The sequence below is a fragment of the Aquarana catesbeiana genome, linkage group LG01 (genome assembly GCF_042186555.1).
Source record: "Aquarana catesbeiana isolate 2022-GZ linkage group LG01, ASM4218655v1, whole genome shotgun sequence".
Classification (NCBI taxonomy): Eukaryota; Metazoa; Chordata; class Amphibia; order Anura; family Ranidae; genus Aquarana; species Aquarana catesbeiana.
This window is the reverse complement of record NC_133324.1, coordinates 961342710-961360169: the sequence shown is the minus strand read 5'-3', so window position 1 is coordinate 961360169 and position 17460 is coordinate 961342710. Positions and strand designations below refer to the sequence as shown.

Genomic DNA, 17460 nt, shown 5'->3' with positions numbered 1-17460 from the left:
CATTACAATTAGAAGAAAAGAGGTTTAACCTTAAACTACATAGAGGGTTTTTTACTGTAAGAGCGGCAAGGATGTGGAATTCCCTTCCACGGGCGGTGGTCTCAGCAGGGAGCATTGATAGCTTCAAGAAACTATTAGATAATCACCTGAATGACCGCAACATACAGGGATATGTAATGTAATACTGACATATAATCACACACATAGGTTGGACTTGATGGACTTGTGTCTTTTTTCAGCCTCACCTACTATGTAACTATGTAACTATATGTCAGTGGCGTGAGATGGATTTACATCGCGGGACATTTTTATTTTTAATTTTTTTTATAAAGGACTTGTCCCAAAGTGTCTCCTGTTTTTTTTTTTACTATTGTTGCCACTTTTTTTTGTAAAAAGGTAGGGGTAGGACAGTTTTCCGCCACCTAGGAATAGAGCCATATTACCTTTGCAGAGGGTAGATACTATTAAATACCTGGGGGTAAGGCTGACTTGAGACCCAGCAGACTATATACCACTAAATATAGACCCACTATATGAAATGCTCAGACAGAAGACTCAGATATGGGCTCGTCTTCCTTTGGGAGTAATGGGCCGTATAAACCTAACAAAAATGGTTATTTTACCCAAAATTTTATACATGGTATGGCACTCACCGGTATATTTAATTCTCAGACATTTTAAGGTAATAGAAGCTATCCTAAAACCATTCATATGGGGCAATAATAGGCACAAACTGTCCTGGCATAAATTGAAGAATCCCACTGATCTAGCTGGTATGGCCCTCCCGGATTTCAACATGTACTATTTGGCAGCCCAACTGGCACAAATTTTTCATGTTGATAAGGTGGATAGGGAGAGATTCCTCAGTTTTGTCTATGTCCAGAGTGGTCTCGGCAGACCCAGGATTCAATGGTGATGATAACAGGGGGAGTAAGAGGGGTGGCGAGGATGGATAACCGTAGATCACTTTTGTACCAGTATAGGAAGATCTGGTAGCTAGCTTCTGATAAGTTGAGCATACCAGCAATACATGATTTTACCACTTTATGGCACAATCCAGATCTGTCTGAGTTCTCTTTGATCCCAGACAGTGAGGTGTGGAGCTCAAGGGGGATATTCTACTTGTCCCATATTGTCAGTAATGGAAAATTGAAGAGCTTTGACAGGTTGAAATCTGAGTTTATGCTTCCAAACCAATTAATCTTCAGATACCTACAACTCCGCCATGCCTTTCGATTGCAATTTCCATCAGATGATCTTGTCTCAGTCAATAATCCTCTCATGGAATCTGTGAAATACCCAGACCCCAAAAAATTGATCTCCCAATTCTACCTTATGCTGACAACACCAACAGCGACCAAAATAGCATATGCATTGAAACCTAGGTGGGAGAGAGAGGTGGAGGTGGGTAATATGGAAGATGATAAATGGAGTGATGCTCTTGATGCTTGCAAAATGGTATCCCCTAAACTATCAGATCGGTTGACTCAGATTTTCATATTGCACAGATCCTACCTCACACCGTATAGAATCTCTAGATATAAACAGAGTCAATCTGCAATATGTATAATGTGCAATCAAGCAGTAGGCACTTTCTTTCACTTAATATGGCATTGCCCGCTGATCCAGGCTTTCTGGACCCAGGTAGTGAGATAGTGACACCCTGCTCTCCTGTCACATTACAGCCCAAAATGTGCATTTTGGGAATTTTCCCAGACACAGAGATTAACAAATTTCAAAAGATATTTCTTCATGAAACACTCTTCTCTGCAAGAAAAGTTATAGCTAGGCTTTGGATGAGGCCTGATCCTCCAGAGCTCACACAATGTATTACAGAAGTAAATACAGTATTACCCTATAAGAAACTCATATATACACATAGAGGGTGTCCTACTAAGTATGAAAAAATCTGGGACAAGTGGCTCAAAGCACCTGAAACCTGTATATGACACTGAAAACTAAAAAGGGTGTTACAATAGGATGCATAGACCAATAACTTTTTTGTTAGGAATGTATGTCGGAGGGAGAAGCGTTTAATAGAGGGACATAGTGTGCGCAGTATTGGAAGGTATCTCGAATGTTGATGGTGATATAACAGATAGCGTTTCTCAATATTTATAATTTGGGGGAAGACATAGCGAATTGCCTTTTAATATACATTGTATTACTTGAAGTTTTTTTGATACAAGAAATGTATGGATGTATATGTGTCTAATATATTTTCAATTAAAAAAAACGTGTTTAATGAAAAAAAGAAAAAAGTAGGGGTACAATGTACCCGTTACCAATTCACATAGGGAGGGAGGTCAGGATCTGGCCGCAGATTCCCACAACCACTGGGCAAGGGTTGTGGGAATGAGGCCCTTGTCCCCATCAACATGGGGACAAGATGTTTTGGGGGGCTACTCCAAAGCACCATCCCCATGTTGAGGGCATGTGGCCTGGTATGGTTCAGGAGGGGGGGTGCTTTCTCGCCCCCCCCCCTATTTTCCTGCAGCCTGCCAGGTTGCGTGCTTGGATAAGGGTCTGGGATGGATTTTGGGGGGGAACCCTACACCATTTTTTTAAATTTTGGAACAGGGTTTCTCTTAATATCCATACCAGACCTGAAGGGCCTGGTATGGATTTTGGGGTGACCCCCACGCAATTTTTTTAAAATTTTGGTTCGGGGTTCCCCTTAATATTTATACCAGACCCAAAGGGTCTGGTAATGGACTGAGTAGAAGCCATGCCGCTTTTTCCAATGGGTTTTATCCATATTGCCGAGACCCGACAATTCATTACAGCCGCGATCAGTTTTAAAATACTTTTTTCAACATTATATTGGAGCTGCTTAAATTTCCAAAGGATTTGTGTTTCTGGACAACCAGTCCTGACATTTACACAGCTCTGGCAGGGCAGGGGACCTTATTTTTCTCTGCTGCAGTTGTGTAACACTTACAATCTTGTCCCTCCCACAGCCTGTGATTGGACAGTGAAAGGAGAACCAGCAGTTTAATGATCTTCTCTATCACTCTGCTCCTATACTACCAGCATACTCCTTATTAGCACATAAGCACTGTAGCACACCTGACTGACTCCTTGTGCTTCTTCTCCATCTCCTAGTCTGAGCTCCACTGTACAGGGACTGCATTAGGATGATACCAGGTCAAATCCTGGTACTTAAAGTGGTTGTGAACCTTTGAAATGAAAAATGAACAGAGCCTATCCTTCTATAGTGTGTGCTTGTCTCAATCCAAAGCATCATGTGTGATTTCTGTCTCCTCTCTCTTCCATCTGCTATATGGATTAGTCACTTTGACAGGTTATGCCAACATCACTGAATCTCAGGCGACAGCCCTGACTCCCCCCCCCCCCAAGTGGCGGCTGGTGCTCAAATTTTTTTGGGGGGGCACAAACAAAAAAACATCAATTGCAGCCACTGTGCCATCAAACGCAGCCATGGTGCCCATCAATTGCAGCCTCATTGTGCCCATCAAACGCAGCCATGGTGCCCATCAATTGCAGTCTCTGTGCCCATCAAATGCAGCCACTGTGACCATCAATTGCAGCCTCACTGTGCCCATCAATTGCAGCCACTGTACCATCAAATGCAGCCATTGTGCCCATCAAACGCAGCCATTGTGCCCCATCAAATGCAGCCATGGTGCCCATCATTTGCAGCCTCACTGTGCCCATCAAATGCAGCCACTGTGCCCATCAATTTCAGCTCCTGTGTCCATCAAATGCAGCCACTGTGCCCATCAATTGCAGCCACTGTGCCCATTAAATGCAACCATTGTGCCCATCAAATGCTGCCACTGTGCCCATCAAACGCTGCCACCGTGCCCATCAAATGCTGCCACTGTGCCCATCAAATATCGCCACTGTGCCCCATCAAATGCTGCCACTGTGCCCATCAAATACCATCACTGTGCCCATCAAATGCCGCCACTGTGCCCATTTAAAAGTTAACACTGTAACCCCCCGCCCGCTCACCGTCTGCTCGGCACTTACCCTATCCCGGTGGGGCAGCCGGTGACGGCGGCGAGCTGTGTCCTCCATGAGTCTCCTCCCCTCCTCCTGATAGGTGTCCAATCACAGCACCTGTCATTTCAGCCAGGTGACTGGTAACACATCCGTGCTTCCTGATTGGTGGAGAGGTGGTTCAGTGTTAGAAAAGTGAACATTCATTCGCTGTTCTAACACATCTGGGTGAACTGTGAGCGCAATGCTCTGTGCTTGCAGTTCACCTTTTTTGAAGCCTATTAGAGCCTATGGATCTAATCGGGTGCTTCAAAAATACACCCGGCTGCTGCAATTCAGGCACCCGGCATCCGAAAAGGGGCTGGACGCCAGAATAGGGGGCGGCGGCGGCCATGGATAGATTCATGCAATGCATGAATCTATCCATGATACATAGAGGGGGCTGGCTGGAGAGAGGGGGTGGTGCCTGTTCTCCCTTAATTGATGCACCCCCACTGCCCCCCACCCCTTCAGCACACAGAAGGTGACTGACAGCCTCAGCTGTGCCTGTTTCTCTATGAGACTGTTTACAGGAAGGTGTGTCCATTCCCTGCACTCCAGTCTCAGATTACATTCCGCATGCACACAGCAGGTGACTGATAGCCTGAGCTGTGCATGTTTCCCTATGAGACTTGTGTAGAGGGAGGTGTGTCCTTTCCCTACACTCCGGACTCAGATTATACTCAGCTCCCTACACACAGAAGGTGACTGACAGCCTCAGCTGTGTGTTGACTAGTTCTGTATTTTGTGCATACACCTCAATCATTGTGGTAGTATGGACATATACATATCTAGATCTGAGAGATCTTACAACAAAGAGGTAGTTCCATCCGCAATACACATTTATTAATAGGGTTACATAATATATACAAATTACACACCAGACAGTATTTACAACACAATGTACAGTGTAGGTCCCCTGGCTTACATTATATTTACAAATTACTCACAGAACCATATATACAATACAATATAAGATGCAAGTATAGAGTTAGATTACCTGTTAACTTCAGGTCAGCCCATGGTGACTGCTGTCTGTTCCCACACCAAAAAGTGAGTTAGCTTGGTCACAAAGCATTATGTCCCCCCCCCCCTCCTTTCTGTAGTTTGGCTAATATAATTCTTCCTAATTGGTCACTGTACCTAGTAAATGTATATTGGGCACAGCCTGATTGGATGAGTCAAAGAAGGCTGTTGTTTACTACCCAGGGGAGATGTTATCAGGGAAAACAAAAGGCCAACCTTTGAAGTTGAACTAATTACAATAACACCAACACAACACTCAGTATTTTAAATATATTTCCCTCTAACTGAAATATATTTCTAATTGCAATATTTTACAGCGATTAATGGAGATTTCACATAAACCCATAAGGAAACAGATGGCCCCTTGTGGCCAGTTGAGAATATGAGACTCGGCCACACCTAGAATAATGGTTTATGCGCAATCTCCTTCAATATCTGGCACGTTTGGCTTTGTCCTCTGAAATGAAATAAAACTCTTTGAGAAGAGAAAAAAAATACTTTTAAACTCTCCATCTCTACAGTTCACATTTCTGGATCCCAGTATCGGTAGTCATTACTTGTTCTGGATGTCATAAGTCCATAATAAAAATCAGGAGAAACAGCACCATAACAAAACAAGAAGAAGAAAAAAAAACAAAAACATGAGGATCCTTGTTCTCAACAGTCCAATAATAACAATAGTCTGATAATAACAGTACGAAAGTCCATAAGGCGAATCTGGTCCTGTTGCCCTTGCTTCTGGGACGGCCTTCACTGGTGATTCCAATTGGATACAGCATACAATAACAGCCTGGGGACCAGCTTTTCCTGGCTTTCTAAGATTATACTTTATTAATGTGGACAAAGGTAGAGAAATAAAAACACAAGTACATTTAAGACATATGCATTCAACTGAATGCTTGTCTGGTAAGACTGAGCCGTAAGGACCTTTGATTAGAATTGTCATAGATATACTGTGACATACTAATGAGACCCCTTTCCCAGTGACATGTGTAACAATTTGAATGGTTACACCCTTCAGCCAGGTGTCTGACTTTCATCCCCCCATCTTTCTTCCTCCATTGTCATATGCCTGCAAGTAGCTCTGCCCACCTTCTGTGGAATACCACGTTGTGTGTGTGTGTGTATGACCCTTCACGTGTTCAGGGGAATTTTGTTGCTATCGCAACTCACCACTAACCCCTTTTACTGGAACTGTGTTCCGTTCAACCTTGGCTGATGCCAAACCTTTGGGCATATAGCTCCGTCCTTGGCTACCGTGTGTAGCTACTGTATGAGTCCTGCCTTTAGCAGGCTACAGAAGAGGTCATCACTTTAAGAGTTTTCCGTGCAGATTAGGCAGTGTCGCCTACGCAGACAAAAATAACTTGATTTCAGAATACGGATGAGTGTGATGTCATCAGTCACTAGTGGCTTCAGGAACAATCAAACTAAATTACTCTTAAGTATAGTTGTACTATACTCCCTGCTATTTGCCAATCACTATGAGTCTCACCAGTCCCAGTATATCTATGTGATATTCATGCAATGCTCTTTGTACTTAGTTTTTGCACGAAAAAGGAAACTGACCAACAAAAAAAAAAATTGATCAATGACCACATATGATGACTGCCCAATATTAGAACTGTAGAGAGGATTGTATGTCACATATACAAAGAAAATAGTCACATGACTGTTGCTAACACCCAGGTGTTACTGTCATAGTTGGTAATAGCTACAATCACATACATTTATATAACAATTATCCAATGTCGAAAGAGAGAAGAAAAACTGTTGGAACTTGGTCCATCCCCAAAATGCTATAGGGAGGCTTTAATATTCTATATGAACATTTCTAACCATTTTAAATGTTCTCCATATAATGTTCCTCTACTCCCCTCTATTTTTTTTTCTTTATTTTACCCTAGTGAAACCAAACTCAAGAATCGCCAAACAAAAAAAAAAATAGAGGTACTATAGGAAAGAAAGAAAAATATTAAACATTAAAAAAAAAAATTAAAAAAAAAAAAAAAAATCTTCCCCCTTTGTTTTTTTGTAAACAAAAAAAAAGTTACCGTTAAGAAAAACGAAGAATAATAATGAGAGGAAAAAAAAAAATGAACAAGTTAAAAAAAAAATTGAATCTGTATTCTGTCAAAAAAAAACATTGAAATTGCCTTCAAACATTGTAGCTATTCAAAAGGCAACACCCTCTGTCGGTGGTGATTAACATATTAATTGACTCTCAGTGCAAATCCATTTGCAAGTCAATCAGGCCACAAGAACTTGTATTACAGAGAGCAGGATCTCTGTTTAAAAAAAAAATGTTTAAATTTTTTTTTCTTTTTAGAATTTAGTTGGGCCTGACTGCAATTAATTAGATTCAAGGCTTCTCCTTAAAACAAAAATAAAAATTATGTTTTAAGGTCCTCTGTGTTTCAAAGTACTTTGTCCAGTCTGGGTCCAATCATTCGTCCTTGTCTGTGTATTTCTCCTAAAATACAAAACTCAAAAATGAATAACACCTCACTGTACCTCTCTGAGAGGTTCATAATGGACTAAACTAGTAGTGGATGATTGGAACAGACTTTCAGCTGAGATAATGCGTCCATCCACAGTAAGTACAGTCCAAAATGTACAGACACACCCACATATCTGTACTCTGACAAACAAAAAGTTATAGGAAAACCTGGTGTGTTTGTAAGTACTTAAAGTTTAAGAAGACAATATGTAGACCTAAAACCTTTACACTTATTAACAGCATATGCGTCAATTTGGAAGGAAAAACAAAACACCAGACCTACTGAATCCATAAGATGCCACAAGGTGCAAAGCAATGCATTGTTATGTGTTTTCCATGTATCAGAGTGAATGAAACTTCACTCTAAGCAACAGGAAAGGAAAAATGATCAAAACAAAATCCCTACAGTTTCTCAGAGTTATAGGGATCGAGATCTCTTATCTGTGCGCAGGTTATTTATTCGCGAATACATATAAACTTGTCAAAAAAAGTATTAATTTAAACTGGTACCAGTATTGAGCTCATTACAAATGAGAAAAATTAATAAAATAATCATAAACCGTACAAAGCATGCGCATTAGTGTGATCACACTTATTGATGGCCATAAAAACAATGGTGAGTACATCCCTACAAAAAAAAAAAATCTTTGATTACACATGGACCGTTAATACCCATGCATTCCATCACTCAGACACACACATTCATTTAGATTGAACCCATACATGCCAGATAGAGATTTGTTAAATAGCAAATTAATTGTTATGTGTTTACGCAAACAGGAGAAAGGAAAAAATAACAAAAACCAAGAACACCAACCAAAAACAAAATTTAAAAAAAAAAAAAAATGAAGCAAGAGTAAGCTTCTGTACTAAACACTACTTGTACCCTATACCTTTGAATATTTATGGCAGTCTTCTGATCCTTTGGGGAAGATAAACGCCTGTATTACTAATAACCATGTTTGAATACCTAGCCTAATATACATTACCTTAGGTGTATGTATTTATGTATAAATACATCTATATTGATACCCCTGATCAATATGTAAATACTTTTTCATGAGCTCCCTGCCACCTGGAAAATATAACTTAGACAAAAGTTATTACCCTTTTCCCTTTCTTTGACACAAAGAAAGCAAACACTGCCACATTTTTTTATTTATATATTTACATTGGTATATGTTCACTGACATTCACCCTTGGATCTGGTGAAAATAAATTAATCAGATCATTGGCATCTGGATGACACATTAGATCTGGTATTTCTTTTGCTGTTTCTGCATTGCTTATATTTAAGGTTTGTTCCCAGTAAGGTGAAGCCCTAGCAGATAACATAGATAGGTTGGGCCTCCCTCCTGTATTTTCTGTTTGAATTGAACAGATGGTTTTCTGTGGGACCTCAACAATTTGATCAAAAGATTGTTTTATTTCTTTCAGTTCTTTCCTACACTGTACCACATCTGCATGGCATGCTTCATATTTTACCTTAAGAACATGTTGTGATGTTTCCATTATTTTATTGGTATTTTCCAATTATGAATATGCGACTTCAATAGTTCAATCTCATTTTCAAGAGAGGTAATTGTGCTAATTAACTTAAGCTCTTTCAGAACTGATCTCCTGTGCTGTAATCTGAGATCGCTTTCCATGGGATTTACATTCAAAGGGAAGCATGAGGCTATTTGCCTTTGACTACTACCTGGGGGGCCATGCCTATAGATCTTATCTTTGGAGGCATTGTAATTGTAATGGTGCCTCTTTCTGTTTCAAAAGGTGGCAAATTCTCCTGTAGAGTGACTTGTTCAACAGGTTTTGTTGTTTGTAGTCTGGTGATAAATCTTTGATTTCACAGAATTAGACCTTCTGGCTACATGAAAAAAATTGTGCATACAGTCCATGATGCATTGATATGAATCTTTAAGAGGATTTATAAAAAATCCACATTTAATTTTACATTTTGGATGGGCATTAGCTATTAGGAGGGTTTTGTACTCTGGGTCCTCTCTGTGTACGTTTCTCCGTTTGCCTACATAGTAAGCTGACCATAGCCTGTTTGCATAAAGAAGTGGATTCTCATTATTTTCCCGTTTTGTTCTATACGCTGCTTTTAAGCCTAGGTCAACGGGATATATTATTTTTAGCAATTCATCTACAGTTTCATTGTAATCTGCTCTTCCTTCTTTAACATGGTCTGGTAGGGAAGACCATGTGTCTAATTTAACTGTTAATAGTAAAACTTTACCCTGATCTCTGGAGTTGGCAACTCCCAGCAATTTACATCATTGCATTATCTGCATGAAATGTTATGTGCACTCCTGGCAATAGTTTGCCAATATTGTTAGCTACAAGTAGCACATTTTCTAAAGACTGTCTGTCCTCCCTATCCATCTTTTGTGCTGTGCTCTCAATTCCTGTTGATATGCATACATGCAGGAAACATCTTTCAATTTTTTTTTTAAATAGACTGAATCTTCATGTATAGAAACATTGGGCAACAGCTCTTTTCGTCTCCTTCTAATGCATCTGGACTCTTCATGTACCAATTCTATATTATATTTAGCTTTTAACAAAAGTTATGTGTTCCTCGTAGGCTCCGTATTAATTACACACTGTAGAACACAGCTATTTCTTATAGCCAATTTCTATATCAAGCACATGGAGCACCCAATGTTCCTTTTTAGCATTCAAATGAAAAACCCTTTCAAAGTGTGCCTTTTGTAAATATTGCAACCCCTTGAGATATTGCTGAAAGAGACCACCAAATTTTTCTGTCCGGTCGCCATTTGTTGACTAGTTCTGTATTTTGTGCATACACCTCAATCATTGTGGTAGTATGGACATATACATATCTAGATCTGGGAAATCTTACAACAAAGAGGTAGTTACATTCGCAATACACATTTATTAATAGGGTTACATAATATATACAAATTACACACCAGACAGTATTTACAACACAGTGTACAGTGTAGGTCCCCTGGCTTACATGATATTTACAAATTACTCACAGAACCATATATACAATACAATATAAGATGCAAGTATAGAGTTAGATTACCTGTTAACTCCAGGTCAGCCCATGGTGACTGCTGTCTGTTCCCACACCAAAAAGTGAGTTAGCTTGGTCACAAAGCATTATGTCCCCCCCCCCCTCCTTTCTGTAGTTTGGCTAATATAATTCTTCCTAATTGGTCACTGTACCTAGTAAATGTATATTGGGCACAGCCTGATTGGATGAGTCAAATAAGGCTGTTGTTTACTACCCAGGGGAGATGTTATCAGGGAAAACAAAAGGCCAACCTTTGAAGTTGAACTAATTACAATAACAGCAACACAACACTCAGTATTTTAAATATATTTCCCTCTAACTGAAATATATTTCTAATTGCAATATTTTACAGCGATTAATGGAGATTTCACATAAACCCATAAGGCAACATGTGCATGTTTCCCTGCCACCCCCATGCCTTCAGGAGCTGAGAAATAGTCTTTGATCTGTGTAATTTACAAGGCTTTAGAGAAGAGAGTGCTGCAGAGAAACAACTTATGTAGGGGGATTTTTTTATTCTTTGTGTATTGCCCCAGGCTAGTCACTTCAGTGGGTATATTTAAGGGTTTACAACCACTTTATATTATTATTATTATGAAGTTTAACCACTTGCCATCCGTGCTATAGCTGAAAAACGGCTACAGCGTGGACCTACTTTGCCGGGAGAGCGTCCCTGGACATCCTCCCGTGCTTGAGCGGCCTGCGTGCATCCTGCAGGGTGCGCGCTGTGCTCTGTGATCAGCAAGTCTATGAGACTCGCCTGATCACAGATCTGAGTAAGGGGTCGATCATTGACAGCTGATCATGTGACGTAAACAGAGCCCATAATCGGCTATTTTTTCTCCTCACGCTGGCGGCTGCGAGAGGGAAATCGGTCCCGATCGTGGAGAGGCTTATGTGCCCTCTAACCTTACCTACCAGTGCCCACCAGCGCCACCTACCAGTGCCCACCTGCGCCACCTACCAGTGTCCACAGTGTCACCCATCGGTGCCCACAGTGTCACCCATCAGTGCCCACAGTGCCACCCATCATTGCCCACAGTGCCACCCATCAGTACCCACAGTGCCACCTATCAGTGCCCAGAGTGTGTCATCACCAGTGCTGCCTATCAATATCACCTACCAGTGCCACCTACCAGTGCCACCTACAAGTGCCCATCAGTGCCACCTATCAGTGCCAATCAGTGACACCCATCAGTGCCACTCATCAGTGCCACTCATCAGTGCCACCCACCAGTGCCACCCAGTGTCCATCAGTGTTGTCTTATCTGTGCCTATCAGTGCCGTCTTATCAATGCCCATCAGTGCAGCCCATCAGTGCCCATCAGTGCAGCTTCATCAGCAAATATCAATGAGGGAGAAAAATTACCCATTTGCAAAATTTTATAACAAACTAATAAACATGTTTTTTTTTTTCAAAAATTTTTGTCTTTTTTGTTTGTTTAGCAAAAAATAAAAACCCCAGTGGTGAATAAATACCACCAAAAGAAAGCTCCATTTGTGTGAAAAAAAATGATAAAGATTTCATTTGAGTACAGTTTAGTATGACTGCACAATTGTCATTCAAAGTGTGACAGCGCTGAAAGCTGAAAATTGGTATGGGCTGGAGGGGGGTTTAAGTGCCCAGTAAGCAAGTGGTTAAATAATAAATAATACATGTAATGATGTGAATAACCCCTTTGTGGCAGCTTCCACTGGCCCTTTAAGGGGTTTAGAAATGGGGGGAAGTGGGGTGGAGCTTCTGACCATGTGACCAACGTAATTGGCTGTCACGACGGTCACATGATCGAAAAACTCCCCGCCATAAGCAGCAATCGGGAGCTTTCGGTTAGCCACAGGGAACGTGAAGGGCGTGCGCTTTCGGCACAGCTCTATTGGTGCTATTGCACACAAATATGTGGCCGCTCAATGCCAAGGCCCGGCCCGCTGAGAGGCCACATATTTGCGTGCACTTGTCGCCAAAGTGTTAATGAATGCAGAGCTGTGTTAGTGTATGTCTTTTATACCTGTATGGAGTTCAGATTTAAGTTGGCAAAAAAGAGGCTTGGTTGAAAGGAAAATGTGATAACATCAAAATATCCGATCCACTGTCCTAATCTTTTTGAGGCATTCTGCACGGAACTCTTCATTTTTAAATGTATAAATCAGCGGGTTCACTAAGGGGGTCCAAAAAAAGCATAAGAATGTGAAAGCGGTGGTGAGCTGCGTTGTTACTATCTTAGCTGGCAACAAATAGACACCAAGAATGAGACCATACTGCATGGAGAACACAATGAGGTGGGAGCTACATGTAGAGAAGGTCTTCTTCCGGCCTGAGGATGAGGGAATTTTAAGAACTGTATGAATTATATAAACATATGATACAAAAACAGACAAAAGTGTGATCAATATCATGAAGAAGATTATTACAGCAGTAATATTACGGACAGACGTTGTATCAGAGGTGGCCAGGTCCAAGAACGGAGCAGAGTCACAGAAAAAATAGTGAATTTTGTTATGGCCGCAAAATTGTAACTGGCTATGTAAAACAGCTATAACACCTGTAAATGAGGCAGAAAAGACCCAAACTGCAATGACCACCCAAAGATAGATGTCATTATTCACAAAGGAGGAATAGCGCAATGGATGACATACAGCCAAGTATCGGTCATAGGACATTAAAACATAGTGAAAGCACAAAACATCTCCTGTGGTCCCGTACATATGACATTGTACAATGCAGCCAGTGACAGTGAGGGTCGGCCTCTCACCAAGAACATCATTTAGGAATTTTGGAATAATGCTTGAGATGTTCAGTAGGTCAGATACGCACATGCTCTGAATAATGAAAAACATCAGTGCCTTGAGACAAGCGCTGCTAAAAATGACATAGATGATCAACATATTTTCCAGGCAAATCAAAAGGTAAATGATGAGAAACAGAACAAACATTGGGATCCTGAAACCTTCAAAAGCTTCAAATCCGGTGAGCAGAATTTCAGTGACGGCTGTGCAATTCTCAGGATACACCATCTGTGGAGGAGACAATCAAACATCAGATACACTGTTCATGTAGCGCTACCCCACAGGAGTCGCTGGTATATTTGGGTCCTCTGTTCTTACCCTTGCCCAGTACGGAGGAGCCCCATTCCAACTGACACCACCAAATTTTCCTTTAAAGGATGAAGTTGAACCCAAGCAAAAGAATTCACTATTTAGATAGATTACTTGAACATGGATGGATGCAGCTATAGGGTTCTGCCTAGCAGGGAGCCAAGGGGTTAATTGAGTTCAGAATCCTGCAGGTAGTGACCGGAATAACTGTTGAAAGATGGCAGTCTGCAGCAGTAAGGGGCACTGGCACATGTATCACTAGTAGAGACCTATGCTGAAGAGTGTCTGTAACTTGAAGAATCTCAATGGTAGAAACTGCTTGTAATTGAAAATTTTGATCAGTAGGTTAGGAACCCTCTAACCCAGTCCTTAGATAATGATCAGCAAAGCAATGACTGTCCGGTGATGAGGGACACCTCTGCAGGCAACAAGTCTCCACAAGTCTGCTTCCTGTACTCGATGCTCGGCTTAAACTGTGTACTCTGCAGCTTTTTGGCCTAACACGGTCCAGTCTAGGCCCACGTGGCTCAACACAGCTCTCCCATATGCACCTCCTTACACTAGCAAAGTCTCTCTCCAACTCTCCTTCTTGTTGCTGGGATTTTATATTTATTTGCTCCCACCCCCTCCCCCCTCTGCATACAAATCCCATAAGTCTCTATAGACCTGTATTAAAAGCTGTGATGAGCAGTAATGCTAAACACTGCCATTGTGTGGTTAAATACAAATCTGCATTACAGTAACAATGCACAGTGTTACATAATCCCCACCACTGAAATTCTTTGGTCCCCAAAGAAACTTAATTCAAACCAACAATGTTTGAGAGGTATAACAGGTATAACAGTACAACAGTATTAATCAGCAAGGAGAATAACAAGTTCTCATTGTAAAACAAATTTAGTAACAGGGTTTTCCACCATGGACTAGGATGGGCAAGTTGGTTGGGGAAGGGGTTAAGAAACCTCTCACCCAATCCTTAGGTAACGATCACCAAAGAGATGAGCATCCAGCGATGAGGGGCCCCTCTTTTCTCTTTACCATGCGGCTGTGCTGGTGGTGTCTCTCACCTATTTTCAGCGAACTGGTCTACACAAGTCTGCTTCCTGTACTCATTGCTCAGCTTAAACCGTGTACTCTTCTCGATCTAACCTGGTCTGGTCTAGGCCCATGTGGTTCGACACAGCTCTCCTCTTGGTGATTGCTGCTAGACTTTGTAGTTCTGTCTCAGCTTCACTGTGGGGGAAGAATTCTGCTTTCATTATACAAACCCATCAGTCTCTGTACACCTGTATTAAAAAGCTGTGATGAGCAGCAGTGCTAAACACTGCCATCTTGTGGTTAAATACACATCTGCATTACAGTAACAATGCACAGAGGTACATTTGGAAGACCAATAAATCTGCCCTATGGTATCGGCTTTTTGGGTTAAAACTATTTACTATTGAAGAAGTAGGCTTTCAGTCACCAGTTGTCTACTCTCATTTTTAGAACATATTTTTACACATGTAGTGCTAGCCACAGAGGAGCTGCAAGCTGAGTCCTTATGCTTCCTGAGGTGATGACCTACTTGGGTAGTACTTGAGCTCACTGATACCCCTGTGGTATAAATATGTTATAAAAAGCAGTAAAGTTCCCCAAAGAGTACATATAATTTGCTATTAGACAGAATAAGCAACAGAGTGACCTTACTAAATGATACTACATAAACCACTGGCCAGAGGGCTGGCGTTGAGCCCTTAGATACTAGTAAGAGTATTAGCTTTAAAGCCTGCAATCCAAGGAGAAGATTAAAAGTATCCCACTGCAGGCAGTAATATCAACAACTATAGCCAAATGTGCTGTAGCACCCTTCTCTAGTTAGGCTGCTAGGCAAAACTTAGTTTTTGGCTTCCCTACAGTCAGTGGAGCAGTAATCTATTGTTTCTGTCATGTCAGAGTCTCCTAGCTAGGTATTTGATTTCTCTTACCAGCTTCTGGGAGAAGCTTCCATAATATTGGACAGGGAGAGTCAAATGTCCAATATGAATATTTATCAAGCCAATTCCTGGCAGGAGACATTCGGGGGGTGGTTGGGGAGGTGATAAATGTTTGGGAAGCCTGAGCAGGAAAGGTTCCAGTTGCAAGCTGTCCCTAGGAGAGCCACTGAAACAAGGAATTGCACTCTGTGTCTCAGCGGGACATGGAGGAGACTGCTAACGGATTGTCCTGAAAACTTGGTATGGAAAACTCTTTTGTCTCCCTCACTAAGGATCTACCTGTGGATGCTAGGTGGCAGATAGCTACTGTGACATTGTGAGCAAGGCCTGATTTGGGACTGTGGTGCATACGCCTAATCCTGAAAGGATTTTTCACTAAGAAGTGTGTCTTCTCATTGATTGCTAATTCCATTTTGGAGTAGCCTGTGACCCTAAACTCCTCTCCTGTTACAATTTTTCAGCAATAAATACTAAAAAGACATCCCCTAGACTGAGCCCAAATTGTCAGTGTGCATGAGACTGTGCTTATGTAACTGAAAGCCTCTGTATTATGTGAGAGAACCTTTTCTTGGCGGCGCCTCGGGGGTGAGCGCTACAGTAAACACTGTGGGGGGCCAATAGGTCTCTCACCATTCTGGCTTTCAGGATGGATTCAAATGGCAAGTGAGTCACCACTCCTGGGCAAGGACAGGAGAAATGCAGCCCTCCAAGCTCTGGAGATCCTTGTCAAGTCTTTCCCTTTTTACAAATCCACTTCTTGAGGTCACTCTGCCACTGAAAATATCTGCAATCAGTCCCTGGAAAGCACTTAGCGGCATTCTCCCCCTCTGTCCTCCACTACAGTGCTGTACAGTATCTGTAACAGATCAGTCTCTGACCATCGCAGCCCTTTAGCTCCCCTCACAACACCACAGCCTAAATATGGGTGGTACAAAAGTTTACTCACAAGAACGCAGCCACGCTTCTACCGCCATCTTCCATTTCCTAGCTTGTCTTGCAGAGTTTGGGTTACTTAAAGGTGACTCAGTTTGTATATTCAAATAGCCTGATTTAAAGGCAGCTTCAGTGCCAAGTTTTCAAAGGACCTGTCTTTTCCTCCAGACATATCTGATATGCGAGAAGGCCTGGCAACTGCTTGTAAACAATGAAGTGCTAGGAACTCCACCAGCGAGCTAGCTTATAGTTCCTCAATAATACCTGACCCACAAGCTTGAATGTGTACTTGCAGGTCATAGTACCTTTTGTTTCTCTGCCTTTGGGCATCAGAATCAGTTTAAGCCTTATTACATAATTACATAGTTAGTCAGGTTGAAAAAAGACACAAGTCCATCTAGTTCAACCAAAAAAAAAATACAATCCCATATACACAATCCTATACCCACAGTTGATCCAGAGGAAGGCGAAAAACCCCAGCAAAGCATGATCCAACTTGCTACAGCAGGGGAAAAAATCCTTCCTGATCCCCAGAGAGGCAATCTGATTTTCCCTGGATCAACTTTACCTATAAAGGTTAGTACCCAGTTATATTATGTACATTTAGGAAAGAATCCAGGCCTTTCTTAAAGCAATCTACTGAGCTGGCCAGAACCACCTCCAGAGGGAGTCTATTCCACATTTTCACAGCTCTTACTGTGAAGAAACCTTTCCGTATTTGGAGATGAAATCTTTTTTCCTGTAGACATAAAGAGTACCCCCTTGTCCTCTGTGATGACCTTAAAGTGAATAACTCAACAACAAGTTCACTATATGGACCACTTATATATTTGAACATGTTGATCATATCCCCTCTTCTTCTCAAGAGAGAATAGATT

The 17460-nt window shown here is 41.5% G+C and overlaps 1 protein-coding gene across 1 annotated transcript; it reads right to left on the bottom strand.

Annotated features, from left to right (window-relative positions):
• Positions 1–12650: 12650 nt before the first annotated feature.
• On the bottom strand, positions 12651–13592 carry LOC141126692 (olfactory receptor 11A1-like). Its single transcript, XM_073612659.1, has one exon. The coding sequence runs from the start codon at positions 13590–13592 to the stop codon at positions 12651–12653; it is 942 nt and encodes a 313-aa protein (XP_073468760.1).
• Positions 13593–17460: the final 3868 nt, after the last annotated feature.

What these genes read in the sequence shown, in the direction of transcription:
- LOC141126692 (XM_073612659.1), bottom strand. Translation starts at nt 13,592, where the DNA reads ATGGTGTATCCTGAGAATTGCACAGCCGTCACTGAAATTCTGCTCACC.